General features: G+C 45.5%; 3 protein-coding genes across 3 annotated transcripts; all 3 read right to left on the bottom strand.

Moving 5' to 3' along the window:
* Positions 1 to 107: 107 nt before the first annotated feature.
* On the bottom strand, positions 108 to 497 carry C8R40DRAFT_990923 (uncharacterized protein; the record flags this gene model as incomplete). The annotated part of the gene is made up of 3 exons (XM_046236723.1): positions 108 to 213; positions 270 to 346; positions 393 to 497. Coding segments are annotated over 3 exons (288 nt in total), but the record flags the coding sequence as incomplete, so codon positions are not given.
* Positions 498 to 3,121: 2,624 nt separating this feature from the next.
* C8R40DRAFT_1009158 (uncharacterized protein) lies at positions 3,122 to 3,598 on the bottom strand (the record flags this gene model as incomplete). Its single annotated transcript, XM_046222836.1, has 4 exons — positions 3,122 to 3,278; positions 3,334 to 3,359; positions 3,412 to 3,528; positions 3,581 to 3,598. Coding segments are annotated over 4 exons (318 nt in total), but the record flags the coding sequence as incomplete, so codon positions are not given.
* A 599-nt stretch (positions 3,599 to 4,197) lies between these two features.
* Positions 4,198 to 5,696, bottom strand: C8R40DRAFT_1074788 (uncharacterized protein; the record flags this gene model as incomplete). The annotated part of the gene is made up of 10 exons (XM_046226766.1): positions 4,198 to 4,371; positions 4,425 to 4,462; positions 4,509 to 4,597; positions 4,654 to 4,765; positions 4,820 to 4,878; positions 4,930 to 4,997; positions 5,049 to 5,102; positions 5,150 to 5,223; positions 5,273 to 5,608; positions 5,660 to 5,696. The coding sequence occupies 10 exons, from the start codon at positions 5,694 to 5,696 to the stop codon at positions 4,198 to 4,200; spliced, it is 1,041 nt and encodes a 346-aa protein (XP_046079597.1).
* Positions 5,697 to 21,196: the final 15,500 nt, after the last annotated feature.

The following is a 21,196-nucleotide window of genomic DNA, read 5'->3' as shown; positions in this document are numbered from 1 at the left end:
AGGCATTGACATGAGGTGTATCAGTCAAGGAGACAAACTTTGTGTGGCTTATTGTTATTGCTCTCTACAGAGAAAAACTGGTTTGTCGGATCAGGTCTATATTCATCCATATCCACTAGGTAAAGCTCTTCATTTAAACGCGCGGTGGCTTGTTTGCAGTCTCTTAGCCAAGACGCTCCGACGGCTTTCGGTCTCTGTCTTTTGTCCAGGGCACTGAACAGTAATACATCAGTAGAAAGAAGGTGAAGACAAAGGATTGCATTACGAACAGATACTGTTCCACAGTCCTTTCACAACCAGATGTATATACGACATGTGTACATTGTGGTCCAATTCTTCTAACAACCTGGCAACAGTCAGAAGATTTGCATTGATTTTTCAAAACCACATACCTGAGCACCCAGATTCTTTGCAATATCAATGTAAAGCAAAGATGTATCTTGCCCATCACTCATCCACACATCCACAAACACTTTGCAACCTTCTAACACGGTCAACTCAGGAACCAATGTTGGGGAAGCTCGAGATTGAGAATCATTGCTAGAAGATGGGGATGAGCTACTGGAGCTACGAAAACCCACTGGGCGAGGAGATATCAGTGGCAGATGCCCAGCCGTCAATTCCATGGCAGTTGTATTTGGCAGTGTACTCATTGACTGACTCAATGCAAGTGGGTATCTGTTTGTCATTAAGCCATTCCCCGATCCTCTATCTTTGCCCTCTCTGCCACTGCCACCAATGGGTACTTCAAGACTAAGATCATCACGGTTGAAGCTCGTACAAGAGTTTGGACATGTTGGTTTTAAAGCGGGCGGAGGTTTTGAGAGCGCTGCCAGTGCGTGTTCGAGTCGTCTTAAAACACTAGTATCGGAATCGATCAAATGCGGAACTATGAAAACTCGGGCGGTCATTCATATAAAATATACATGTAGTTTCAAAAACTTACCGACTGGGACATAAGAGAACGTCGAATAAGACTGGGTAACGCTGGTGGTTGAAGAAGGCGCGGAACGTTGTCTGGATCCTTTTGACACGGGAGATTTGAACTTCTGTGTTTTTGGAAGAGCAGGGGGGACAGGCACCAGTCTCGACGACTTTTTACTAGACCAAGAGAAACGCGGGAGCTGTGAACTTGGAGCAGGCGAGACAACAGGGGGCGACGCTAAAGGCCTTTCCAGGGCAGGCTCCCCAGATCTCCATCCTCCTGGCGATTTTCTTTCCCGTGAGAAGCGGTTGAGTTTTTCATTACCGGAAGCTTTCATGACGGCGACTTCTGCAGGCACCATCATCTCCATGCCATTGCCTGTCAAAGTATTAGTCCTCTGGCAATTTGAATAGTTTAGACAAGGGTTCACCGTTATCGGTCATTGCAGAAATCATCTGAGAGTCAGGAATTCTAACATCGGCACGAGGATCCTCGAGAGGTCTTGAAATCGCTTTGAGCGGAACAACGACGTCTCGCATAACGTTGGGCTTGGTTTTCGACAAAGATGCAGTGCAAGTCATGGACTGGGCAAGACAGCTTCGAGAAACTTTCACAGAGGCAGCAGCTTCCGTATCGGAAAATTCGTTAGTGGTTTCAGGTCCTTCTTTACGGGAGAGTACCTGTTCACAATTCAGAAAGCCGAAAACACGAGAAGGATGGAATGTATACTTCATCCCAGTCTGAAACAGTGAGTCGATCCTTCGCAACAAGCAGGGTGGAGACTGAATAATGGCCAGAATACGCAGGTTTCGGAGCAATGTTGTTTTCAGGATCGCTTCCTTTTGACTTGAAACGTTTCTTTAATCGAGCCCATTCTTTCAATGTATTTGGAGAAGGGGGCCTCTTGTCTCCTAACTTTTGAGGCAAGGGCATCGTTTAGTCACAGAGGTGGTCTCGCTTTCGAGAGAAGTCCGAATACCACGAAAAAGTCGTAGTGACAATCAGTACACTTGTCATTCGGTCCGGATCGGTTCGACGGGATACTGCCCGTCAGGTGTTTTCGGGGACACTGCATCACATCCCGTTAAGATCCGTTACGAGATGTGACCCGCATGATTATTGCCTTTGGTCTCAATTGCACTTCCTATCGGTTCCTATTCCTTCCTTGAATCCTAACTAGGCTCCACTATTGTGGACCACACCTTGCTTGGTAAATATTGTAGATCTAAAACACGGCGCGCACAGGGCACGCCGCGAGTGGGTACAGCAGGGGTACAGGGCCTCCATATGTTCAGAATGTCATGTAGATGGAGAATGGGCAAGTTGTTGTGGAACTTTGTGGAAGCTTCAAAACAAAACAAGTTCAAAGTGTGCCTGCACATCAAAAATGTTCAATTCTGGGGTAGAATAGACCTTGCAAGCAAGGTGATGATTTGTCCCAAAAACTAACAGCTGTGAACAATTTATTATTTGATATAATTGTATAATAAATTGAGCACAGTTTTCCCCATGAAATCCTCCTGAGCCTCGAGATTTCACTCTGACCACTGAATCTTTTCCGCCCGCCAACAGGATGCATAGATAAGGCCCACTATTTAGATCAAAATGGGAAGATGAGAAATATATGTACTCAAGGATTGTTTCGGTGTAGATGCGAAACGCGTTGAGACTTTCACAATCCTTAGCCTTTAACTTATCAAAACCCTCATGACTGAGGTATGACAGACAACATTTAGGAGTGTAATGCTCGAGGAGTGCCTACGTTATGCCCGTAAGGTTTCGACTTGTTGTGAGATTTGAGTAACGCACAAGCAGATAAAAATAGTTCTGCGTTTTGAACAGGTATGTTGATAAAATTGGATCCAAAGTATCACAGATGTATTAGTACACGCCACCTAAGTACTTGAGTATTCGTCCAGTCGTTATAAGATTCAAACTATACCTTCATCAAGTAACATTCTCCGTTAGTTCAACGGAACTCCCAACGAATTCCAACAGAAAATAGGATTGCGTAACAAAGCCACCACGAGGGGGTTTAACCACACCAAGCGTAGTTCTGATTGCCACATGCTAGTCTATTCCTCCAATGATTCACAATCGCACAAACGTTCGACTTCGCCGTAGACTCCCGCAGACTCTTCCACTATATCCCCAGTCGTAAAAGGTTGATGACGAAAATGCAGATGCGTTGACCTTCCAAAATTCATAAGCGTAAATTGAGAGACAATGTTCGAGTTTACTATCCAACAGGTCGCGAAAGCGGGGATGGTAGCCACGACCGAACAGCGCAAAAAAGTCAAAGTATTCAAGGCTTGATATTGCAGCTAATTTCAACTCCAGAAGGTGACCTTGACTGGGTATATAGCTTAGTGATAAGGTGAGCAAGCCAAAGGGAAGCATCTATTTACCAAGGGTTCATATCGACGCAATGCAACTACGAATCTTGGTAAAATGAAAATATAACTACAATAGCAACTCTAACTCACATTTCGAGGCGAGGAAGCAATTGCATAGTGGAGGACATTATCCCCAGCAGAGGTAATTGCTAAAACTGAGTCAGAAGAAGTAATATCGAGATGCTGGATGTCAACTTCAGGATCTTCCTGCAAGGGGTTCATCAGCTCCCGGGGAGCTGTGAGATAGATTGAGACCTACCCAAGTAAAAGTGTAGATCAGGGTTTTCATGCCCTTGTGTCGAATAGTCGCACTGTATTCCATGCACCAAGGCTGAAGTATGTGTAAGTCAGAGGTGTGGGGGCAAATAAATTTCATACCGATTCACCAGTGAACAGTTGGTCATCAACTCGGCTCCTTCCTTGAGGGTTATTAAATATGATGGAATCAAAAAAACGGGGGCGCCTTTCAGGTGCCGACATTGATTCTTTGAGAAAAGCTAAAAGCAAATTTACATAAACTATCTATGGAGTACCAGGGAGTAACCGAGTAAGACGAGAAAAAGTAATCGTGACAGAAAGTCACAGTTCCGTGATATCCCGTGCCAGTCACAAGAAAATCAATGCGGTTCAGCTCGCTGTTACATTTGGCCAAATAAGGAGAAGCTACAACCATAAAAGGAAATTAAAATTGTATGGAGCGGCATATATAAGGACAATACTTCCGTAAACTACGGCCTTGTAAAAGCTGGATGGAAGATGGTCATGCCATTGTTGCTGCACTACTAAACTCTTGGTAGTAATTCATCAGGAGCCTTTACATTGTCTTTGACCATAACGAACCATGTAATATGTGAAGGACAAAAGAACTATAGTAAACTAGTTATACTCAGCATCTGAGTCTAGTTCTTGTGGAGTCGGAGGCAGGTTCTCCTCTGTGTTTCTACCGACTCGGACTGAGATATGGGGTCTCAAGTCATCCATCGAAACATCCTGGACATTGGCATTGAGAGGCTCTTTTCTCTTCCAGAAAATCAATGCATTTAGAAGATCCTATATGACACCTTAATAATGGTTTCATTACTTGAATCTCTCCACCGTCTTACTTTATGGCTGCCGAAAGTCACGGTACCCGCAACAGGCACTATTTTCATGAGCAATTATTCGAGGCTAGAGTTTTTTGTACCTACTTAATGAGAGAATAACGTTGAGGTCCATGAGTCCCTTGACAGAATTGTGTTTCCCGATGAACGCCAGTAAAAAAAAGAAAAGACCAATGCTGCCAGAAAATCAAATGTAGACTACCAGCTTGTAAGTTGAAAATATGGTACTCACATAATGGCAAACAGACTGAACAAACTAAAACTACTGATTCGTATTAACGCCGATCTGTAGAATCCTTTGTAGCAGAACGATGACTCGCGCCGAAAAGCAATATAAAAAGACACTATCAATTGTCAATATTATCGCCCAAGGAGGAAAAGGTAATTCGAACGCTCACCATTGAAGCATAGTACGGCAACAATAATGATAACCACAAGTCCTGCTGTGATCCGACCTCTGTTCCAAGAATAGGTGTGATGTGGGAAAGCAACATCAAATTGAACATACGGAACATGATTATCCAAACTGCAATACGCCACCACAGTAAGATTCACATCTGGGGCGGCAAGAGCGAACTATAATCATCAAGATTAATAGTTCATCCCGTATATAAGCTAATCACTCACACCCAACGAGATGATAATGACAGTTATAAAAATAACATAAGGTGCAATCGATGACTGCAAATAATGGGGTCAGAACCTTGCTGTCACAAACAAGTTCATACATTACCCCATAGCGTATAAGCTGGGGGTGCTTCACCCTTCTCCCCAGTATCCTTTTCGTCACGCGTAGGTGGACCTTGCCAAAACATTTGTTAGTAGAAACTGTAAAAAATTAGCGAACTCACATCCAGCACGAGGTCCAAAGCGCAGGCCGCGGAACTGCCGATTATCATCAACATTATCAACACAGATAGTTCGAGAAACTGACAAAGGGGGTGCCGCGTAGGTGAGCGAAGATTGCAGTATACATATGCTGCGTGCCGGGATGCCTTCGAATGCATGACCTTCGAAAAGAAGCAGGGTGTATGAAAAAGCAAAAACCGCCCAGGAGAGCATTAGTCTCCACCACGATGCATGGCGGGAAGACGTCGAGAAGATTCCGGCGACCAGCGCCAGCATGGCAAATAGAAGTCCAATTAACTGAAATACGAAAAAACAAATGACCGTTGTTCGGAGAGGTCCTGGAAACATCGTAAATCGATTTTGTATCATCATCAGTAAAGGAGTCTCACCAGTTAATGGGCTTATTGTCTCCGACAATTGAGCCATAGCCGGGATGATCTCTATGAACGAGGTATGAGAAAGCTTGAGATATGGTGTGCGGTCAAGTATTTCATCGTGTTTATAAAGGTTTGCTACCCCTATGACTACATGAATTGTATTTGGGTATGAGCATTTCCAAGACCACAGTTATCTTTGAGAGTTCTAGTCAGGAGACTACCAACAATTACAGTGCCCACGGAATGAGTTCTTACGGGCACAGAGAAGTTCAAATTTAGATTGGCATGTAAGATGAGTAGCACCTCAGTCGATGTGAGATCACAGCTTGAGACATTCTCTTAGTGGTCAATGACACGTCCGATGATCATGCATCTCGTTAATATCTTATATTATCTCTTTGTTCATCTCAGCACAAATTCAATGCAAAGTGTTACAGTTTGATTGCCTGCCCTGGAGGCATCTGTCGTCGCTTGGACAATGTCTATAGTGATTGGAATAACTCTCAATGGTCTGGTTCAACCATTAATGTCTTTAGATGCAAAATGCCGGGGATGATGTTCTAAAGTACCAGTGGGATTTACACGATTTCTAACAGATATGAATCATATACCTTTGGGTCTTGTCAAGGCTGTTGCTACTTTGATGATAGCATCTGCCAACAAAAGCTGACTCCGATCCTCATAGGATGGGGACAGGATACTAGGAACAATATGGCTGTATCTAGTGATTCAAATATCAACGGGGAGTTCGGCCATTATTATGTTTCTATTCGAGGTATCCGCCTCAACTTAATCATACCTGATGGCTCAGATAATGAACTATTGTCCGCTATGTTTAATTAAACGTCCATGTCCTGAAAAAGAGGGGGGTTTCAACACAGTCTGTTGTGTATCTTTCTGCAGAGACAGGGTATTCGTGCAGAGAGGGCAATTCTCGCCCTTGCTAATTACTATTCTGTTGCACTTCGGCTGATTTACTCACCAACGTCGAGGTTTACTCTGATGTGACTCTGGACTCTCAAGTTGAACTCCGATCACATTGAGGAAATTTTCGACCTGTCTTCTTCAAGTCTCCGATGCTCTACCAAAAATACATGATCGATTCTTCTACCAGTTACAACTTGAATGGGAGAAAAGCATCATGTTCTTGAATTGATTATGTGGTAATCAATTCAACAACCGCGCAAGGACGAAAATAAGTGGGATGATGGACAGTGAATCAAACATCTTTAAACTCACTTGAAATACTTCAAATTACACTGTAGCGAACAAAGTTGTATTATACTGCAAGTTTTTCTTTCAATCCAATACAAATATATCATCATCACATACAACTTGTTTTGATCCGGACTCAGAGATTCAATTTACATCAAATACGTTCGACAGAATATATTATCGATGGACTTGTGAAAATCCCAATATACATATTCTGTGGTAGTCTGACTCGAGGGGCGAATGCATCCGGCTTATGCATTGTGGATTGACCTCGGAAACAAGCTCGGAAAATTTTCAATCTATAAGAGATAGAAGTGTCATAAACAATACTAGGCATGATCCTGTTACTTAAACGGTAAACCTGGCTCGAACGGTAAGCGCTGCTGGAGAACACCTCAAGTTACATGCATCTTAGAAACGATCGGAATTTGATGAACTTATCCAAGCTTGTGAGATTTTATTGCTGGGCACCGACATTATTAGTATCTCTACATCCCCCGAACATAGACGTGGTCTTGACTTGCTTGTAACCAACAATGATTTATGAAATTGTTGTTGAATCTTTCTTCAGGTAGGATACTCTACAAAATTTATGGCTGGTGAAATAGAGTTTGAATGTACTACTATTGATCTTCGCTTTCTTTCTATGATATTTACCATAAACCCTGACTATGCCTTCCGTCATCCATCACACAATCATGCTCTGTATCCACAATGGATCGAATACACACAGTTTCTTTGAACCTGTTACCCATCGTCGCCTGTAAGCTCAGAAAACGTGGAGCTATAATCCGGCTGTGTCTTCGTCTGAGAAGGGGGTTCCAGTGTTGTAAGTACAGTTATGTGGAAGATGTTGTCCGTGACATCTTCTCGAGAATAACCAATCCAACTTCTTTCTATCAGAAATTCCGTTCTGATTACGAGAAAGAGTGCGAGGTGGCAAATATGGTCATTCCTTCCCAGCTAAATGGCCACAAGTTGCAGGTTCACAATCCTGTATGTCTAATCATTGATCTGACAACCACTCATCCCCATAGTTGTGAATTTCATCAAGAAATTTCGATCAAGCCGACCTGCGCTATTGTAGAGATACTAAGAGGACATCGGAGATGGAACCTTGGTGGGTTTTTTGCATAAGTATGTAGCACGGATGTGTGAATTTCGGAAACCATTGTCAGACAAATCCATGAAGACTTGGAGGTTCGATTAAGTAGGAAGAGCGTAGGCCCTTTCTCGTATGTATACTGTTGTAATAATAGTGTATAGTTTCGAAACCATCAGTTCTCCATCTCAATCCAACGTGTTCCACACTCTGCCCAGATTCCAGCTGTGATTGCTCTTTCGTTATCATCTTCCTGTGGCCATACTACATACTGTTGCATATCTTGTAACCAATTCACCTTGGGTGATAAGCTTCTAGACCATTCTCTGCAAGCCTGACAATCACTGACTTCAAAAAAGAGATCGGATTAAAATCAAATTGTTCTGTTGTACTTCGAGAGAATGCCTGATCAATAGGGTCCAATATAGATCAATGATTGTTTCAATGTCATGCAAAGTGGTATCGCCTGGGGGTCGCCGTGTTTCAAGCGTAAGATATGGACTCGCCGAACTGTTGGAAAACAGTGCAACTCTGGATCCAAGGGCTGCTCGGGGAGTCGGTGTTGCAGAGATTCTGAATATAGCAAGTGATGGTGTGGGACAGCCAACCAAAATCCCTGCAACGCTGTCTGTAACAAAGAACACTATACGTGGCATAAGGGCAGCCTCGTGGTCCAAGTTGTGAAGATACCAGAGAGATCACCGTGTTCTTGATGTTGTGGGGCTATACGAAAGTTTTACAATTGTACCGCCGCAATGATTTAATCGCGCAGGATCACATATAGGATGCAACGCAACTGATATATAATTATCAAACAGTCAAAGAGGATTTGACACTACTTCTTGTCTGAATATGGTGAATACAATCTCCTTTTGCGGAAGTTTTATTTCATAAGGGAAGCGTGATAGAAGAATTAAGCCTGTTGTCGAGTGCTCTGGATGATGTAAAACCATACCACAAAAGTTTCTATGATCATCTCAGCTCGAGAATCAGTGCTGCACAATGAGTTCATCTCGATTTTGTAAGTCCTCGATTGTCGTAGTAGAGATTTACTTGAATTTTTATGCATTTTTGCTTGACCCTATAAATACATACTTATATTGTGTCTGTGATCACTCACAAGTTTTCTCTATTCTCCCCTCTTCGAAATAGGCCATGACTGTCCCTGCTGAATCCTCAGTGCCTGCAATGAGCACGTTTGATCAGAATGGAGCAACAGGCCTTGAGCACTCTGAGATACAGGGAAGCACTCACCATGATCATGCCAATCCCGATACTTTAAGATCTACAAGCAAGCACGGCGACGCTGCATCAAGCCTGTCAGACTTGCAGGAGAATTGTATGATCCATCTCACTAGCTTCTCCGCTTCTACTAATCTGCTGCTTTCAACAGACCCAGAACCCTCGAAAATCAATCAATTGCCTGGCAGGGTATTTATCACCTGCAACCTAATCGTCCAACAACTCCCTCGAGCTGATGACCTCTTTGTTCATTTAGTTCCCCGTTGATGACTTCGGGCTCCCTCCTCGTCTAAATCTTTTTGACCGTTCGTACTATGATTATAATAACAATGTTTGTGACCCCACGGTGAGCTTCTGTCCTGATTAATTGTCCTTCAGCGTGTCGATTTCCTGCCCTCCTCGCAGCTTTTGTTTGGAAATCATCCATATTCAGATCAAGAGCTGCGACTTCCCCCGGTCTCTCCATCACTCAATGTCAATAACTTTGCAACCACCTCCACTGTTTATCCTAAACCTTCCGTTGCTTCAGGCTTTATCCTCCCTAACTTGAATGTGTGCTCCTCCCCTTTGTCTTTATTCAATGATGCTATTCATGCTCAGTTCCGGGAGGCACCACTCTTTGGTTGGAACAATATCGACATAGATTTTTCGGGTCTTCAATATCACCAATCCCTGGAATCTTCCAATCAGCTGGAAACACGATCCACGGTGAACAATATAATGAGTCAAGGACCCCAGAAAGAGAGAGAAACACCGAGGAGGAGGAAGAAGAGAACTCGGGCATGTTATTGTTGCCGTGAACGCCATGTTAAATGTAGAAGATTAAACCCACAAGGTTCTGATGTCAATCTCTCTGCTGAATCCTCAGTGTCTACAGAGAGCACGTTTGACCAGGTTCTCCTAAATGGGGCAACAGGCGTTGAACACTCTGAGATACAGGGAAGCACTCACCATGATCATGCCGATCCCAATACTTTAGGATCTACAAGCAAGCACAGCGGCGCTGCGTCAAGCCTGTCAGACCGGGTGGAGTATTGTATGATCCATTTTACTAGCTTCTCCGCTCCTACTGATCTGCTGCTCTCAGCAGACCCAGAACCCTCAACAATAAATCACTTGCCTGGCAGGGTATTTATCATACCACTTATTCATCCAACGGATCCCTCGAGCTGATGACCTCTTTGTTTCATTTAGTTCCCCGCTGATGACTTCGGGCTCACTCCTCGTCTGAATCTCTCTGAACATTCATTATATCGTAACCCATATGGTTGGAGTAACAAGGTTTATGACACCACGGTGAGCTTCTGTCCTTCATCATTCTCAGAATTTATGATTAATTGTCCTTCAGCATGTCAATTTCCCGTCCTCCTCACAGCTCATGTCTGGAAATTATCCATATTCAAATCAAGAGCTGCAACTGTCTTCCTATGTGGACCAGCTGAAGCATTACGTTCCGAACGACCCTGCCCTGTTCCCCGAAAGGCAACGAGGAATCCCCGAACCCACTATTGTAGACGGGCACGAGGAGTTTGCAATCGACCGCATCCTCGACTCCCGACGTCGCGGTCGTGGGTGGCAATTCCTGGTTCGATGGGTGGACCAGGCACCTTCTGAGGATCGCTGGCTTCCATATAGTTCTTTGCACGAATGTGAAGCTCTGGACGATTGGGTTCGCAACGGCGGCGATGGCCCCCCACAACTTTTGAACTCCGTTGATTTGGACTAGTGCTCTAACCAATACCAATAAACAAATTTCATTTTACGGAGCCCACTTTTGGTTTCAGTTGGGTGAGGGTGCAAACATACTGTTCACTACGAACATGCATATAGTCACAATTGTGACACATCACACTATATATACAGTACCAGCTCTAGATCGTAGCCTGATCGTAGCTTACCCGCTTTCATCCATCTATTCACATAGAGTACTCTCCTGTACCCATAATTTTCTTCCCCTTTCTATCTCTCTCAATCATAGCTGATTCATAGTATCTGGTCTACTCGTGAGTATCGATTAGTGTTACCTGCGGACATTGCAGGTTTCCACTTTTTTTCACTCCCCGGTCTCTCCATCATTCAGTGTCGATAACTTTACAACCACTGTTTGTCCTGGGTCTTCTGTTGCTTCGGAATTTGTCCTCCCTAACCTGAATGTGTGCTCCTCCCCCTTGTTCACATTCAATGATGCTCTCAGTGCACAGTACCGGGAAACGCCACTCTTTGGACAGCGTGGGATGTGTTTCTGGTACAGACTGCTAATGCGGAATGTTCTTGTCTTCAAAATCACTAGTTCATGGACTCTGCATGCCAAAATGCCCCTTTGTATAGAATTTATGTTTACTCATCTTGTTCTGTAAGAAGTGTCCGGTATACCCTCAGGATAGGATAGGATAGGATATAAATATCCAGTACTTGGAATCGGACCTGGCAAGTATAATTCAAGTATCCTATCCTATCCTATCCTTGGCTACCAATTTGACTGAATGGATTGAAAGTCCGCCAATTTGTGTGAAATTGTTCTTGCAAAGTTAACAAGTTGTCTGACTGCTTTGAGCTTGTCGAACTTATTCAAATCAGCCACATAGGCCACATCTGATCATATACAAACCAATGTTTTGCCAACTAGTGACTTACAGGGTCAAGAAACACCAAACTGTGAATAAGAAGGTTAACACTAGAGTTTTAACCAATGGGGTTGTTGAGCAGGCAAGGGATGCATAGTGGGGACACTCTCTAGCACCATACCTGGTAGTAGAGCTTAGTGTGTCAGTGAGGCAATAACGATGAGAGAGAAGCGAGTTGGATTCCAGTACAGGATATGGCTGTCATGCCCTGGCTACAACCAGACCCGTCCCAGTACCAGCCACTATCTTCTATCCACCTCTACACCTCCCCAATCCCCAAATACCACCATGCACCTCCCCAATCCCCAAATACCACCATGCACCTCCCCAATTATCACCATTCCCCTGACATACCTACCCAAATGTCCTGACGTTCACTCTGATACGCATACAACACCCTCCTAATCGCCAACCCCTTTAAGTACTAAATCTCGATTACCTTCCTCCCTCAATTAGCTGCCTCATGTTTCCAGATGTTCTCTTGTTCACTCCCCGTACCTATTTAAGTAGCGCCGCAACGCCTGTCCCTTTGTACCTGCTACCTATACGGATTCCTCTTTACTCTCTGTTTCTCTATCTCTGTTTCTCTCTACTCTTGTCTACTGTCACTACGATTGTCTATACGGTTGAATATATGCTTTTACTTCATGTCTAAGCAATCCAAGTGAGTCTCCGAGCTCCCTCGAACAATACTAAAGCTCCCCAACGCCTAACACCTTGGTGAACCAACTGGATACCGGGCCACATCGGCGTTGAGGGCAATGAGCGGGCGGACCAAGAGGCCAAAAAAGCGGCGACTGGCAGATCCAGCCGAAAAGAGAAGCTACCCACTCAGCTGCACCGACCACTTCCCCACAGTCAGACTGCGACCATCCAAATGTTCCGCCAAAAGCTGGAGAAACACCACAACAAGCTCTGGAAGAAATCCCCGCGCTTTGCCCAATTTCAGCGCATCGACCCTTCCAACGCAACCACCGCCAGTCGAAACTACTGGAAACTCGCCCGCTGGCTCCCTAGAAAGCTCCTCAGCCTGCTCACACAACTACGCACAGGACACATCCCCTTACAAACGCACCTACATCGCATCGGGAAAGCAGACTCCCCAACGTGTCCATGTTGCAAGAGGGCTGACGAAACCGTTACACACTTCCTATTCAACTGTCCAGCACATCGAAGGGCCCGAGGCCGACTACAAAGAAAGCTACCTAACCAATTATGGTCTCTCGGACCCCTGCTCTCGGTGAAACAGGCACTTCCACCACTATTCCGCTACATTAATAGCACAAGGCGATTCCACCACATTGTCGGAGAACTCCCCGAACTCAGCGACGATGACGAAGACCGACCCCAGTAACAGCGTTAGCGAATCGACTGCCCAATCCGAAAGCTCTACGTACAAGTACTAATTTCTTTTCATTCAATCCCTCCTCATGACGCACACATACTTATAAAGCTACGAATACACGGGCAAAGCTTACGATGCACTACTCACAGCACATGGACTTTAACAGATACAATGCGCTTTTGACGGATCCCTGTTTTGGCTTCCCTAAGGAACCGATTCACGTTGACTGACTACATACTCATACAATAGTTTACACAAGATACACACAAGTACAATAGTTTGTACACTACTATATGCTCCCGCACAGCGGTGTATAAACAGGATTCAAAAAAAAAAAAAAAAAAAAAAAGAACTACGTGCCGCTTCTCCGTTACCACCTCCAACACTCGAGGACATCCACCCCTAAGCCCCAGTTCCCGGGACCTCACCTCCCGGGCGTATATCTTCTCAGGAGCTTATACACTCAAGACCTATTCTCTCTACAACCTATTCGATCTTACGTTGATGTTCTAGCGAGTACAACTCCTTCTACGTAACGCTACTAGGTTCCGTACCTCTACCTCCTCTACCTATGCCTTAGGGACCTCCCTGGACCTTACAGGAACCCCTTCAAGGGTCATATCTCTCTATCCCAGCCACTACTAGGTCATTCCTGTCCTCGGTCGCGGTTTCCGTAGCTCCCTTCGAGCTCCAGCCTGCTCCTAGCACACTACAACATAAACTCCTCATACCAAAACCTACCCTAAGACCTATTCTGACCCAGGTCTTACAATGGCCTGTTTATATACATAACTGTATGACAGTATTACATAAGGAAGTACAGAGGAATCCACATATAGTAAATGACTAGATATGACTAGATATGACATATCATAACACATGATTATAATAGTGGCATGTGAATGGCAAAGCCGTGTTCAACACACCCCCTTGCTGAGCAGCACAGTAAAGTACTTTGCTCGAAGCAATAGCGGTAGGTGTCAGACAGGGCAGAAAGCCTAAGGGTTAGTGGACAAGTAGAACTCAAGTCCAAGCATTGAGCGGAATAGCTCAAATTTGATATGCCCAAGATTCTTTGTGAAAAGATCTGCAGGGTTGTTACTACCATCTACGTGAGACCAATACCCGATTCACCATCATAGCAAAGTGCATATGATCTAGTACCTAGGAGGTAACGGCAAATGTAGAGTGCCTTGTCAAGGTGCTCTTGAGATGGGTTAGCTGCATGTTGTGCAAGCTTGGTAACAGCAAAGGAGATGTCAGGACGTGTGCCCAACATGAGGTAGAGAAGGGAACCAATAACCATTTGGAACGTGCTACAAAGAGTGGAATCTGCTTGGACTTTGGTGGATCCGGGTTGGAACCCTGCAGGAAGTGGTGTATCAACCATTTTAGCATTTTCCATACCGCAATGCTTAAGGACTTTGTCAAGGTAGGCACATTGATCAATATAGATCTTTTTGCCACGACAAGTAATCCGCATGCAAAGGAATTCCTTGGCTTCGCTAAGATCTCTGCATTCCCAATTGTCATGAAGTACGTAGCCTCTATCATTTTCCTTTTCTCACCATCTCAACACCCTTACTTGTACGATTACATCACTGTCAAATCCCATTGATTACTGATCCACCTGACTCCCATCATCGATTACTGATCCACCTGTTACCCTTCTCCTTCTACTGGCTTCCGCCACCTTCCTTGTTCCTAAACTGTACAGTATTACATCGCTATTTCTCGCAGATTGGATTATATATATAAAGCCACTCCCTCACAGCCTGGTCCCTCATCTTGACCTCTCTGTCATTATCTGGGACCAGGTATGTGCTTACTTATTATTACCTATGACTACAATACTCAATATATCTCTGTCATTATCTGGGACCAGATTGCCTGCACTCCGCTTAGTTGCTCCGCTTCATTGCTCTGCTCAGTCACTCCGCTCCATCGCTCTGCTTAGTTGCTCCGCTTCCCTGTTCTGCTTCGTCACTCCGCCTTTGTCGCTTTGTGACATTAGGTCAAGATCCATTACTGCACTGACAGCCTACCAATAAGGTTGTCCTTGCAGGATCTGCATACATCACATCTTCTACACTCGTAGATCCTTCCGATCATACTGCTAAAACAGACTGCTCCGCTCTCCAACACGCACTTGACCCCAGAGATCAGCACCACATCCACCATAGTGGCGATAGCTGGTACGACTGTGACTCTCAGCCTTGCCCCCGCGCGCTCTCCAATTCAGTTCAGAACCCAACTACTGTAGAAGATACAACCTTCCTGCCAATTCCCCACCCCCGATTGCCTACTCCTATCATGTCGACTCCTGTCCTGACTGCCCAGACTACCTCTGCAGATGAACTCATGACTCAGCTCATTAAACAAGTAGCCAACCTTGCTACAGCCATGGAGGAATGCTCGTCCTCCAAATCCAGCATGAACAAACCTGAGGTATTCAAGGGTAAAGACAGTAATGAAGCACGTTGTTTCAGAGCTCAGTTCCAGAACTGGGCCTCAGAACAACCTGATCTCGCCAACAGTCAGGTAAAGCTTATCAAGTCAGCCTTGGGCTTCTTTACAGAAGGTGCTGGAGACTGGGCAACCCCTCACCTGCTACATTTTAATGCGGAGAATCCCCTGTTCGAAGGCAGTTGGGAGAAGTTTCTCCTAGAATTCGGTCAGCGATTTGAATCAATAGACCCAGGTATGGAAGCCCGTAATGCAATCCAATCCCTTAAGCAGGGTAAAGGGCAGACAGTAGCAGAGTTTGCTCAGAAATTCCAGGACATTGGAAGTTGGACTGGGATGTCTGATATTGATTTAAGGGAACATTTCTACTCTGCCCTACTTCCGAAGATACAACAGAATCTGATCATGGTAAACATTGGTCAAGGAGTTGCTCGGACCCTAAAGGAAGCCATCACACAAGCTGTATCAGTAGATGTCTACTTACATGACCCCACCCTGACTGGTCAAAACCTCGGACCTACCCGCTCCCATGCTACCCCTGCTGACCCCCATTCTATGGATATCGATGCCACCCACACCAGTAATGGGAATACTAGGGAGGCGTTCCTGGCCCGCATGCGAGGACGATGTTTTGGCTGTGGTGCCCAAGGTCATGTCAAGCAAAACTGCCCACATCGAGAAACCACCTGCCATTACTGTGGACGTCGAGGACATCTGGAAGCAGTCTGCCAGGACAAGTTCATGGGACTCGGACGAGACCAAGGCCAACGCCAGCAACCGCGGCGCCAGCAGATATCAGCTACGAGCACTGCGCCATTTTCTCTATTCCCAAATGAATCCGTCCAGATCGCTACCTCGACCCCAACATCTGCTCTAGCTACCGTACCCGCTACCCCGAGCCCCCCTAACCAGGACTTTTCCAACCAGATTGGTCAAATAAGGGAATTACTCGATCGTGCTAATGCCATGTCTTCCTCATCCTCTGGCTTTCAACAGGGTTTTTAAAGAGGGTACCCGCTTCGGCTGCACTGAGAGTACCCCGTAATCAGTTTGTTATGTTCGCTACTTCTTCGTATGACTCGCACCCATCATGTACAATATTGTTGACCCGGGAATTAAACTCCACTTCCCCACATTTCCAAATTCATGCGAGACTAAGAGGAAGGAATCATAGTATAACAACTGCAGCCATGGTAGACTGTGGAGCTACTGCCCTGTTTCTAAACCAAGACTTTGCCACTCGGAACTGCATAAGATGTGCACCCCTTCATAAACCAATCGACGTTTTTAATATTGATGGAACACCTAACCGAGCTGGACGGATAACCCATTTTGCACACCTAGCACTCACAGTGGATAGTCAAGAGCGATGGATGGACTTCCTGATCACCAATCTAGGAGGCGAAGACATTATCCTTGGACTCCCCTGGCTACAGAAGGTAAATCCGGAGATTGATTGGGAGAAAGGACGACTTTCAGTAAAGCCCCCTCGAGTAGCTATAGAAGAAGTCCAAGATGAGGAGATCTCATACCCTCACCTAGCTGCTGCTAACACAGAAAGCCCAATCCCTGAACTCCCAAAACCTCTAGCTGAACCCCCTCACATTGAGGCGCCACAGGAAGCAACCCTCGAAGAGAGTGAATCAGCAGCGGAGGAATCCCCAATACACCGAATCCGAGCCAATCATAAAACTTGTCGGGCATGGGTAAAAGCGGGAATCCTAGAGGAACAGACTGAGGAGGTCTGGTGCGCCGCAGGATTCACTTATTCCCAGCAGCTAGCAGAGGAAGCTAACCGAGACAAGCCTGTTGAAACCTTTGAAGAAATGGTCCCTGAGCAGTACCGTGATTTCAAAAGGTTTTCTCAGAATCCGCCTCCGAACGATTACCTGCCCACCAACCTTGGGACCATGCAATCGATCTCATACCTGGAGCACCGGCAACCATGCGTACCAAGATCTACCCCATGTCCCTAAATGAGCAAGAGGAGTTGGATCGCTTCCTGGAAGAAAATCTGCGGAAAGGCTACATCGTCCCCTCCAAATCACCCATCTCATCTCCAGTCTTCTTTGTGAAGAAGAAGGATGGAAAACTCCGTTTTGTACAAGACTACCGGAAATTGAACGAATACACTGTGAAAAACCGCTACCCCCTCCCATTGGTTGCTGATATAATTAGTCGGCTCCAAGGGGCTCAATATTTCACCAAATTTGATGTCCGCTGGGGTTATAACAACGTTCGAATTAAGGAAAGTCACGAATGGAAAGGGGCTTTTGCAACCACATGAGGGCTGTTCAAGCCTAAGGTTATGTTCTTTGGTCTCACCAACTCCCCTGCAACGTTTCAAGCACTCATGAACGCTATATTTGCGGACCTCATTGTAGCTGGAAAGGTAGCGGTTTGCCTAGACGACATCCTCATCTTTGGCAGTGACCTTTAGGAGCACCAACGAGTGGTATGGGAAGTACTAACCCGGTTGGAGAAGCACGATCTGTACCTACGACCGGAGAAGTGCGAATTCGAACAACAACAGATTGAATATCTAGGCCTTATTATATTGGAAGGGGAGGTGAGAATGGACCCTATAAAGGTAGCTGCAGTTCGCGACTGGCCAGCCCCCACTAATCTTTGAGAGCTCCAAGGATTCCTTGGATTTGCTAACTTCTACCGATGCTTTATCCGGAACTTTGCAAGGATAGCCAGGCCCCTGAATGACCTCACCCGGAAAGACATATCCTTCACCTGGATGGACACCCAGCAACATGCGTTTGACACCCTCCAAGAGGCCTTCATCTCTGCACCCATCTTAGCCCTATGGACACCAGATAGACCGACCCGAATCGAGGTAGATGCATCAGGCTTTGCTACTGGCAGTGCCCTCATGCAAAAGCAAGATGATGGCCAATGGCATCCCGTTGCCATTCGATCAGCCTCAATGCAACCAGCAGAACGAAACTATGAGATCTATGACCGGGAAATGCTAGCCATTATAGAAGCGTTGAAGGACTACCCCAGCCATTCGATATCATCACTGATCACTCTAACCTCGAATTTTGGCGCACAGCTCAAGACCTCACCCACCGCCAAGCTCGCTGTGCTCTATACCTTTCATGGTTTGACTTTCACATGATCCACCGCCCTGGTAGAACAAACACTCAGGCTGATGCTCTTTCCCATATGGCAGCCCACCAGGTACTAGACAATGAGGATAATCGGCAGCAGACAGTCCTTAAGCCCAACCATTTCACCAAAATTGCAGCCTCTATCCTACGGAACCCCTTAGAGGATTGCATCCGGAAAGCCTCACAGCGAGAAGCCCAGGTACTGGAAGGTCTCAAAACAGTTAAAGAGCATGGACTAGAGTGTTTAGCCAATGGAATTGCTGGATGGGAGGAGGACAACGGTCTAGTCTACTACCAAGGATGAGTATACATGCCAGCAGGCGATGACCTACGCACTGAAGTACTATGTCAATGTCATGACCATCCCACTGCTGGACACCCTGGGCTCCACGAAACACTCGATCTAGTTAGCACCCACTTCTGGTGGCCAACACTGCACTCCTCTGTGGAGAAATATGTAGAGGGATGTGAGACATGCGCACGCAAAAAGATCCAACGACACCCACGAGCTGTAACTCAACCCTTAGATGTACCTTTGGGCCTATGGGAAGAGGTAGGGGTGGACCTGATAACGCAGTTGCCTAACTCCCAAGGATACGACGCAGTCGTAGTCTGCACGGACCTCTATGGGAAACAAATTCATGCTCTCCCATGCACCAGCTCCATTACTGCGGAAGGTGTTGCTGACCTCTACTACAAGGAAATCTTCCGTCTTCATGGACTCCCCCTCCACTTCAAATCCGACCGGGGGCCTCAGTTTGCAGCCAAACTCATGTGATCCCTACCTGCTAGACTGGGAATAAAATCAGATCTTACATCCGGTTACCGTCCTCAGTCTAATGGTCAAACCGAACGTGCAAACCAAGAAGTAGAAAAATACATTCGACTCTATGTAGGTCGTCGACAGGATGACTGGGCAGAGCACCTTCCCATGGCAGAGTTTGTAATCAACTCGCGAACCCATTCGGCACTAGGCATGTCCCCATTTGAGCTAACCTATGGATATCTTCCCTTGTTCAACATCCCAGTTGGACAACGCAGCGGGATCCCAGCTGTAGATGACCATATACGGATACTCCGAGAAGCCCGACAGGACGCAGGGGCTGCCTTGCACTTAGGCAAAAAGCAGCAAAAGGAGGGATACGAACGAGGAAAACGGAAAGCTCACCAGTTCAAAGTCGGAAGTTTTGTCTGGCTCAGCGTGGAAGACATCAACCTCCAACTATCCAGCAAGAAGCTAGGAGATCGGCAGCTTGGACCTTACCGAATCTTGGAGAAGATCGGACCCCTGGACTACCACCTTGATCTCCCTATCTCCCTCGACCGCATTCACCCTGTATTCCATGTTGACAAACTCTACCCCTGGAAAGGTAACGCTATCAATGGAGAAATTCCAACACCACCAGAGCCAGTCTACCTAGAGGATGAAGATGAACCGGAATATGAAGTAGAGGAAATCCTGGATAGTCGGTAATGAGCTTGCCTTGTTTTTGTGTGAAAGAGAAAGGAAGGAATCTAATGGGCACTCCAACCAACCAATCTAATACACAATATGTGAGTTCACTGCTATCAAATTTATTTAATAGCAAGGGGTAGCGTTGGCAAAGGTTCCGCAAAGCTTTGAGAGCTAAGTAAGAAGCTTTGATCAATCAATTTGAATCGTTCTAAGGATTCGATATATTCCTTTGATCAAGGTAAATTCAGCATGATTTGTGCTTTGGTTTGTATTGATATGGGTATATCAAGAATTGGGGGTTTGAATCAAAGTAAATTAAAACCGAAACACACAGACCCCTACGGAGGGCTAGAACTATGTGCTGGCACAACCACACAGCGTGATTTGCCCTTAAGACCAACAACTGATCCTAAGTTTGAAGAATACCCAACAACTGGATATACTTCTCGCAGTCACAAGGAGCAGAACACAATGTTCCTATATTCACAAGTGCCGGGCCTGAATGGCTGCTAGCGAAGAGGCTTTAGTCTGGCGGGAGTGTGTCTTTCCTTTTTACGGATTAGCACTGCAACGTCGTCCCAAAATCACTTGTATTCCAGATACATTGGATCGCTATTTATACATACAGAGGATAGAATCGCACAGTACAATTAATTTCATACAATAAACGTTCGGAACTGGAAGGAAACTTCTACACTCGGTCAGATACCATTTAATTTGAATCTACAGGTCCTTATTTGGTCCATATTGGTTCCAAGATTCTAGTATACCTCCAAACATAGGTAGGTACTTCGATATTCATTTAATTTAATTGTTTTTAGAGAATGACTCGAATGGTGTTCAGCTGTCATTGCTGTTCAACACTCATTTCGATTGTTTGTCACCTCGTCCGGAGGCAAATCAGTTCTCCTCAATTCTAATCCTATCAATCTGATTTATCTGAATTAAACTAATTGCTTCTCTCTTTCAATAGACAC

The sequence above is a fragment of the Lentinula edodes genome (assembly GCF_021015755.1).
Source record: "Lentinula edodes strain Le(Bin) 0899 ss11 chromosome Unknown C8R40scaffold_69, whole genome shotgun sequence".
In the NCBI taxonomy this organism is placed as follows: domain Eukaryota; kingdom Fungi; phylum Basidiomycota; class Agaricomycetes; order Agaricales; family Omphalotaceae; genus Lentinula; species Lentinula edodes.
This window is presented reverse-complemented; position numbering and strand designations above follow the sequence as displayed.